This window comes from Pundamilia nyererei, unplaced genomic scaffold (genome assembly GCF_000239375.1).
Source record: "Pundamilia nyererei isolate P.nyererei 1_Seehausen unplaced genomic scaffold, PunNye1.0 scaffold00470, whole genome shotgun sequence".
NCBI lineage: Eukaryota > Metazoa > Chordata > Actinopteri > Cichliformes > Cichlidae > Pundamilia > Pundamilia nyererei.
The window spans coordinates 204,738-214,014 of record NW_005187871.1 but is presented as its reverse complement, the minus strand read 5'-3'; the positions used below and the strand labels follow the sequence as shown (position 1 = coordinate 214,014).

At 41.9% G+C, this 9,277-nt stretch overlaps 1 protein-coding gene across 1 annotated transcript; it reads left to right on the top strand.

Annotated features, from left to right (window-relative positions):
* The first annotated feature begins 6 nt into the window (after positions 1-6).
* On the top strand, positions 7-4,614 carry LOC102205047 (hepatitis A virus cellular receptor 2 homolog). Its single transcript, XM_005753846.1, has 3 exons — positions 7-88; positions 2,077-2,418; positions 3,790-4,614. The coding sequence occupies exons 1-3, from the start codon at positions 10-12 to the stop codon at positions 4,017-4,019; spliced, it is 651 nt and encodes a 216-aa protein (XP_005753903.1). The 5' UTR covers positions 7-9; the 3' UTR covers positions 4,020-4,614.
* Positions 4,615-9,277: the final 4,663 nt, after the last annotated feature.

The window sequence follows — 9,277 nt, the reverse complement described above, 5'->3', positions numbered from 1 at the left end:
AAAGCTGTCATGGATTTAACGGCAGACATGGGTTTTCTGTGGTTTTTTGCACATTTGCTGCTCTTCCATCGCGCTTTTGCTTCTGAAGGTGAGTTTTGTGCGTCTGTCGTTGTGTGTTTGTGTGCGTTACAAACAGCATATGGAAGAAATGGGAATTGGTTTCCGTGATCCTGCTGGTCAGTAGCATTCCGTACAAAGGCTTCAGTGGCGTTATCTGCCTGGTAACTGCAGGCGCTGCGCTGCAGGCGGGCTGCAGGATATTTTTAAGCCTTTCTTTCTTTTTTCCTCCTGTCCTAATATGTGTTTGAATTTGCAAAATCCCAGGCTGTGGTGCAACCCATGCTGTTTTCTGTGAGCTGTCAGTATTAATAAGTTAGAAGCGCCTACAGGATATCACCTTTGGACTTGTGTCATTGAGAACCTTTGGAAAGTCAAACAAACCCCACATTAAGCTTTAATGAGCTCTTACTGTTTTGTAGTTTCGTTCTCACTGCGCTAAATAGACCTTTGGTCAAGCTGCTGTCTGTGCATGTGATTTATAGATAAACCTGACCATTGCATGTAATAAAAATATAATTATAATCTTCAGTTGCCTGTGTTTGAGAATTTTTTACAGTCTGATTTTATGCAGTGTGTTTTGTTCTTGGGTTTTTGTTTTTCAAACTGAGCTCGGCATTCATGTAAAAATGCAACCGAAAATGTTTGTGTTATGACAGGTATGACAGAGCTTACTGTAAACCTGTCCGTGTGTACTGAAAATGTGAAATATGTTCCAGACTAATTACAATGTCTGGGATTCAGCAGCGCCAAAGAATTGTTGGGTCCAAACTGAGACCACTGATGTCAGTGTTTGTGTGAGGAGATCCAGATGTTCCTGCAGAAACTACTGTCTAATTTCTGCTGATCAGCTGCCAAACCTGCCAAAAGATAGGCTGGTAATTAAAAGTGCATATAGCTGGCTGCGGTCCAGCTGTGCAGTGCTTGAAAAAAGGTGTTGTTAGTGTTTGGAATCGAGACGGTGGGAGAAATCACAGCACTGTCTCTGGGCCTGATAGCAGAGCAGCCCACGTTATCGATCAATCCAGCATGGGAATGTCATTTTTGTGATGCAGACGGAAGTGACCAGAATGTGCAGGATTAGAAACGAGTGCATCTGAGGGGCCGCTCATATCCAGCAGTTTAGGAGACAAAGTTGGAGAAGTGAGGCTAAGACATTTTGGACCTCAGAGGAGGTTAATGGATGTAGTGAAGGAGGACATGCAGAGGGTTGGCGTGACGGAGGAAGATCTTGGGATGAGGTGAGAGGGAGGCAGGTGATCTGCTGTGGCGACCCATGAAAGGAGCGCCTGGAAGATCAGTCCAGTCATGACTGACTGACCGCATCATCAGATCTGTCACATGTGTTGGGTTTCTGTCCCTGACATGACACAACAAGAATTTTCCTAAAGAGAGAATTTGGTTAAAAAAAACCTCACAGCTTAGTCTCCACTACAGCCAGGCTACATGATGCTTCTGCTAACTGTAAATGTTCCTGACCCAGGTGGGCTCAGGTTTCATCATAGACTGTATTTAAAAGATGGACTTAATCCTTTGCGTGCCCGGTTTGTTTTTGGCTTTTGCTTTTTCGTTCGTTTTTGGAAAGGAACTTTTCCGGCGGTTAAATTCTTTCTTTTTTCCCCCTGAGGCAAATATTTGAACAAGAGAGTACAGGCCTCCCTTTTTCAGTTGGTGTTATCTGCATGTGTGTGTGGGTGTGTTGCACTGATAGCTTCTAAATGCTGAATTAAATAACTGACTTGGGAAACACTCCAACTTCACTCACCAACACTGATGCACAGACATCTTGGACAGTCTGTGAGCACATTTACGCGCACAGTAAACAAATTATTAGTCTCATAATTGCATTAAAAATGCTTCTAAAGGCTCCAGTAGGACAGATATGGTCCAGAGGCTCCAGTACATAGACTCCAATTTATTCAAAATGAAGAAATCACCCCATGTAGAGTTCTTATAAAGAAAGAAACAATCTATTAAGGGTTAGTTGAATTATATCTGAATGTTGTTCTCTGATTTTAGACCAGTACGCAGCGACGATTGGAGAGGATGTCACTCTTCAGTGTCGGGCTCCCAGAGATGCAGTCGTCACCGTGCTGGAGTGGAGCAAACCTGACCTGAGTGTGGACGATTACGTCTTCTTCTACCGCAACGAACGCTCATACGAGAAGTACCAGCATTCGTCTTTTAGGGGTCGGGTCACGCTGCGAGAGGCCTTCATGAAGGACGGAGACGTTTCCATCGTGCTGAAGAACGTCACCGTCAGCGATGCTGGAAGATACAAGTGCAGAATTATAATGAGCAACGCAGCAAGCGGCGAGAGAGTCTTAAGTGAGGAAAGCTCCCTCAGTGTCGCAGACGCAGGTGAGGTTGAGTTTGTTTTTGATGAGACTTGTTCGAAAGCTGCAGGGTTTGATTCCAGGAAGCGTGTGAGTTTATAAACCCTGAGATGAAGGAAACTCAGGTTTTCTGCTCCTGGAAGAGAGCCAGCTCCAACTCTGATTCAGTTACCACGGTAACAGACTGAGCTTAAAATCCTGGCGGGATTTCTTCAACAAAGTCTGAGTGTCCCTCTCGCTTCCCCTCGTGGTTCACCAGCCGACTAGTTTTATTTCCCCTTATTTGTTCTTATCAAAGTTCAGAGCAGTTTGTTTGTGCAGTGAAACCTACTTTGTCCCACTTAGACATCACTTTTCTTTTTTTGTGCTTTTTAAAATAGTTTTCGTGCAAATGAGTGTTTTTTCAGTCATTCACAGATTTATTATCAGATCAAAATAAAATCTGCAGCTGTCGGCCAGTTTCTCTGCAGGGAAGGATGAGCTTCAGATACATGACAGGCTCATGTGTCGTGTTCAGCCACACTCATGGAAACATGTCTGTCACACTTGGATCTTGGAGATTATGTGAACCAGCTGTAGTCAGTCTCACAGTAATCTGATTACTTTTCACGTTGAGTTTTGTTTGCATTTTCGATTGAGACATTATTCAAAGAGCATTTTTAAAGGAACAGAGTCTGAAGTTCACACTCTGTGTCAGTGACCCAGATCCATCTAACGTATCACAGGATCTTGTGTGAATCAGTATCAGCTCCATGTTGGAGTCTGCTTACACTGCAGGATGCAAAGCAGATCATGATCATGGACAGAGACCAGATCTGACCAAAGGCCTGAGTTTCTTCTGGTCGTTTCACAGCTCATCCCTTCTGGATCTGTTTTGGATCCAGTCACAGTGTCTTATTTTGTCCTGACATGATCTGTTTTCCATATTTTAATGACTCTCAAAAGTAAAATGAGGCTCAGTAGAACATCCCTGCTGTAGCTGCAGGAGAGCCATCGACTGTCAGTGAAGGCTGGTTAGAAATGGTTAAATTGGAAACGTTAGTGTCCGATCAGTTTCACCAGGTTTTCAGCTTCAGTTTCAGGTAAAAAAAAATCAACTGTAAAATCAGGATGCATATAATGAAAATGTAACTTGGGTAAATCACGGCCATCGAAAGTATAAAAAAAAAAACAAACAACTAATTCTGAGCCCCACTAATTTCACTTTCTTTCTCTACTCGCGGACGCATTTAACTCGGGGTGAATGAACTCGGAGCTGTTTGAGCAGGACACTGAGAGTTGCTGATCTCAGATATACTCAGATTTTTTTTAAGTCTCAGAGTCTGTTGAACAGGCTTCCTGGAATAGAAACTTGGTCTGAGTGCAGCGTGTAATGTCTGATCTTTGTGATCTGCAGAACACATGGATGAAGTCAGCGAGCCCGTCGGACGCCTCGAAAAAGCAATTCAGAGAAATGCGAATCACGAAGGTGGACAGAGTGTCGCAGTCGCAGTTGGAGCCGGAGTGGGTTGTGTCCTTGTTCTTGCTGTTGTTGTTGGTTTGTTGGTGTGTAAAAGAAAACGGCCATCCTCACCGACTTGCAACGAAGCCCCGAAAAAGAAAAGGGGATCAGAAGAGATGATTTGAAAACCTGAATGTGAAACACTGAGAATCCTGGCTACGTGTATATAACAGTGTGATTCCACTTCTCAGAAAAGGGGACCATGAATATTTCTCTGCTGTGAGAAACTAAAAAAGCAGATGCAGGTCATGAGACTGTCCACAAATATGTAGCATTAAGCACTTTATTCCTGTGAAACTGACCACTAATCAATTTAACAATGACAGAGCAAGTTTTATTTTTGTGTTGATTGAGAATGAAACCTCTTTCTCTTTAAACTGTGGAGACTGGAGGTTAGACTTCCATGGGTTTGTGGGATTTTGATCACATGTCAGTAACCATGACTACGGCACGTGAACATGAGGATTTGGGGTTTAGCGTGTCTTGTGTTTAGGTCTAAGCCAGAGATCTTTTTTTATATATATATATATCTCCCTTTTAATACTAATGACATGTGTAACACTGACTTTTATTAAGAGTTCTCTTGTAATGTGAAGATTTTCTGTAGCTTTTTCATGTTCATGTTGATCTTTCACTTTTGTTTCTTGGCAATGGCCACAGATTTAACCCCTACGTGTACAGCATTATGTTCTGATGTTAATAAAACACTTCAATCAGCTGGTTTGGTTTGGACGGAGTTTGTTTCATGATGATAAAAGGCGTCGGTACAACGTGAAATAACTAAAACTGGTCAGAGAATGAATGTTTGTCGCTGTGGGCGGTGCTGGGGGAGGTCAGGATCGCTGTGTGTCTGAAACAGCCACAGGAATGCAAACAGCTGCACAATAACACAGCAGGAAGTCTGTGCTGGAAGAGCTTTCGTTCTTCCTTGTGTCAGAGCAGAAGGAATAATGGGTAATCAGATTACTCTGCAGGTGTGGCCTGGAAACGCTGTGTTGTGGAACAAAGTCGTTGTGGCGTTGGCTTTTTTCCAACATCTGGAAACGATGAATTCAGCTCCACAGTTTGAATATGCAAGAAGAAGAACAGCTGGAATCCCCCAAATATTTTTTCTTCTCCTGGGGGTTAATGATTTAACTCTGGCAATAAGCAAATAAAAGAAGTTATTGTGCTCATGTCAGCCGACTGTAATTGCGGGGCCAGGACCGCCACCTGCTGGCTGCTTTTAGTCACTGCTCATCACTAAGAGAAAGCTGTGTGATCCTCATCAAATACATTAAAATACCTTTAAAACTTTTAAGGTAAATGATTGAGTCATTGCAGTTTGGCTTCTCTGCACTGTGTCATTCACAGATGTGCTGTTACCTTCAGTGTATGAGAGAGGTGTGGAGAAGCAGCTGGATTATTCAAATGCACTGCCACACCTTTAAACGGTTCTGTGTTTTTAAAGAATGAAAAACAAGACCTGAGCTCTGCAGGCTCAGACATGCAGGTGGAAGTCTTTCGATTCTGCTCAAGGCGAGAACACAACCAAATAAAAGCTGAATGTGTGCGTTCAATGACAGGAACTGCATTTAAGATGTTTTATTAAAGGAATAAAGGATGTTTCCACTTGATCCTGAGCTCTGAGCGGCTTTGCAGCAATTCTTTAAATGTTGTTCTGGGTTCTTTTGTGACCTGCTGAATGAGCCGTTGATGTGTCACTTCTGTTTCCACAGGCTTCCTCCATTTGTGGACGACGGCTCTCATATTGGTCCCAAAACCTTAGAGATGCCTTTCTAACACTTTCCAGACTGATAGTTGTCAGTGATTTGGTTTCTCGGCTATTTCATTAGATCATCATCATGTCTGCAGCCTGCTTTACTTTGTCAGATGAGTTTTATTTAAATGATTTCCTGATCCAGCGGGACTGGCAGTAGTCAGGCCTGAGTGTGGATGTAGTGAAATTAAACTCAGCTTTCCAAAATAAAATGTGGTTAATCACAGTTAATTCACAATTTAACACCAGGTTGCAGTCAGTCTCACACAGGGGCCTGTAGGGTTGGACAGCTTTCAGTCCTTAATAAATGAAATCATCTGCTGCTGCAGGCTGAGATCGGAGCCTTTTTCATTTGTGCATCTACAGTTCATCCATAACTGACCTCACTTGTTCTGTGCCCTGAAGAATAAACTGCAGCTGGATCGCTCCCTGCAAAACATGACAAAGTCACGTGATGGAAAATGTGGATTTGAAAAGCGACTTCGACACCTCTGCTGACTGAGTTTAGTTTTCAAATCAGGAAAGTAAATGACCAAAGAGCTGCTCACTCACTCAAAACGTTTACACAGTGCATCACTTTCACAACAACCTGTGAAGCCAGTTTCAAAGACAACCGTTTACGTCTTGATGACATTCCCACGTTCACCCTCTAGCACAGCATCTCCACAGAGCTGAACTGCTCTCAGGTTATTTGAGACACACAAAACAAAAAGTAAAGCGAGACTTCAAGAGACTTCTGAGGATGATGCCACTCCTTAAAATGATTCTAGGCGAGTTTCTTCTCTTTGAAGAATAAAATGAAATGATGTCTGCTGATGTGCTGCAGCTGTTTCCAGAGTCTGTGACTCTGGATTCACATGAAGAAACAATTTCCCTTTTTGAATCTGTGATTGGCTGATGTTGCACAGGTGCGTTCAATGACCAGGAAACTGCTTTGTAAGATGTTTTATTAAAGTGAAAATTAAACTTTCCATTTCATCCTGACCTCTACATTCAAACTGGTCCAGTGCAGCTGTACAACTGTAAACACACACAGAATATCATTAAATAAATAATATAGAATATAGAGAGGAGTGCAGGGATGTGTTTGGCAGCCAGCTGGACCTCACTGGTTAGACTGGTTAAGCTGTGGTGAAGGTGTGTGGCTCAGCTTCAGTGAGGAGTAGATGACGGCTGGCTCTGGTGGAAGATCTGAACACAAACACACAGATTACAGACATGACAAAAAAAACACACACCACCTCTGTTTATTACAAAGAGGATATCCACAAAACTGTCTTGCACAAATATAGATAAATGAATCTCAGAATTCTAATAATTAATACTGAAATATATAAATATGTCTTAGTAGTAGATCTTTTGTTTTTGAATGACAGAACTGATGCTTTGCTGATTTATATGTCGCCCCTGTTTCCATCGCACGTCACCATCAACCTTCAGCTGGAGCATCTCTGATTTGCAATAAAATAAAAAATTAAATAAGAGGCATTAACTAAAGAGCTGTTCCAGTCTTACTGACCACTCAGAGAATTTCACAGCTGTACCTCTCTGTCTGCAGTTCGTCTTGATGGGGATCTGTGCGTAGCTGATCTCAGGTGTTCTGTGCACTGAAGAGTAAACTGCCGCTGGATCGCTCTCTGCAAAACGTGACAAAGTCAGGTGACTGACCCAGAACCTGTGTTTTACGGTGAGAAAAAGTTTGACATTCCAGGAACAACAGCGGCAAATGTGAGGCCACAGCCGAGCCTGTCTTTATCATGCAGCAACCTTAACACCTCTGCTCGGTTTAGCTCTCAAAACAGGAAACCTAATGACCACAGAGCCGCTCACTTGGCACAATGATGTAACAGTCTTACACAATGCATCATGTAAAGTAAACACTTTGCAAAAGTGTGAAAGTCTTTTTTTTTTTCCAAATTTAACCTGACCTGACTAGCATGTGGCAGTAGTTACAGAAGTGCTGCACCAAAGATTATTATAACCTGTAAATATTCCAAACTACACTAGTGTAATCCAAAAATGAAAACATGGAGCTAGAAATAAGAATAATAAGCCTGCTTTAATGTGAGAAGCACAAGACCTCACTCTTTCTGGCTCTGGTTCAACATCTTTAATACAGGAGATTTTTAATGATGGACTGAAATCTTTGTCCCTTATGTGCGAGCAATTTACCGTCCAGACAAAGAAACTGATCAACCTGACCTGATGAAAAACCAGCCATGCACCTCACAGAGCCTCATGTCGAAACACAAGAGGATACTGTCCTTTACCTCTCATCATCTTTGACCCATTTCGATCATCTGCTGATGTTCTTCCCACTGATGAAGAGTTGGCAGCTGTTGCTCTCTCTGCAAAATCAAATGCAAAGATTTTCCATTAATAGCAGAGCTGTAAATGCTGCTGATTCAGCAAGATTAATATTTGAAAGAAGGCGAAATGTGTTTAAAATGCAAAGTGAAGAAAAGACTGCGGTCAGAATAAAGTTTTTTTTTTTAAAAGTGTTTCTGTCTTTTCTTTCAAAAAACAGGAAACCGGACTGAACCGCTCGCATCAGCTTTCTTTGACCACAACTTCTCACTTCACACACACTGGAAAAACTAACCAAACTGTGTACAGTGTACAAATGTATATATTCAAATATGACATTAATCATAAAATGCTATTGTAGAAATTGATGCACAATTTAATTAATCACGATTAATATTTATAAGAAGGTGAATGTGTTTAAAATGAAAAATGAAGAGAAGACTGCAGTCAGAATAAAGTTGGGTGAAGATGAAATATAAAAAAAATCTAAATTGTTTTATTTTCTTTTACAACAAGTCTCACATACAATATCTCATTTCACACACACAAGAAAAAATAACCAAACTGTGTACAGTGTGCAAATGTTCATGACATTAATCATAAAATTCTATTGTAGAAATTGATGCACAAGAAGTGCGTGTAGCTTAGTCATAATAAGCCTTATTTAAGCCTCAGTTAATAATGTAAATGGTCTGTGGCTCAAACTGGTCCTCACAGAGACAGATGTGTGGAAATAACACGTGCAGCATGTTGCAGCTTTTAAAGAAAGCGATTGTGTTTGCTGTTTCCACTTAGATGATGTTAGTGTGAGCTCTGACTGTTGGAGATGTGGGCTGTAGAAGTGAGGCTCAAAGTGCCAGAAACACAAAAATGGAGATTATAATTTATTGATTTTTTTTAGGTGATTTGTTTAAAAAAAACAGTGGTTTGATGTGTCATCATAAAGCGCAGAATGTGTCTCACCTCCAGCTTTTCCCTGGATGCATCGTCTCAGCACTAGAAGCAGTATGACCAGCAGGAGCAACCCAGTTATGGAGGGAACAGACACCATCACAGAGAGAGGAGGAGAGGAAAACGAGGAGTAGAAGGAGGCAGTGGAGGCTGATGGAGGAGGAGAGGTGGGAGAACCTGCATCTACTAAGAAATACAAATCGATGTGGTCAGTTTGACTCACTTTGGGTCTAAAGTCTTTAAAAGAAACAGAAGCCTCACCTGTGACAGTGATCCAGCTGGATGGAGACTCTCCATGACCGCTGATGTCACACTTGTAGAGGCCTTCATCAGACCTGGAAACATGCTGGATGGTCATGTGACCTG

Excerpts from the sequence above, each read along its gene's own strand:
- LOC102205047 (XM_005753846.1), top strand. The coding sequence starts at position 10 with ATGGATTTAACGGCAGACATGGGTTTTCTGTGGTTTTTTGCACATTTG. Across the intron at positions 89-2,076 it reads TCGCGCTTTTGCTTCTGAAG|ACCAGTACGCAGCGACGATT; the intron begins GTGAGTTTTGTG and ends CTCTGATTTTAG. Across the intron at positions 2,419-3,789 it reads CCTCAGTGTCGCAGACGCAG|AACACATGGATGAAGTCAGC; the intron begins GTGAGGTTGAGT and ends TGTGATCTGCAG.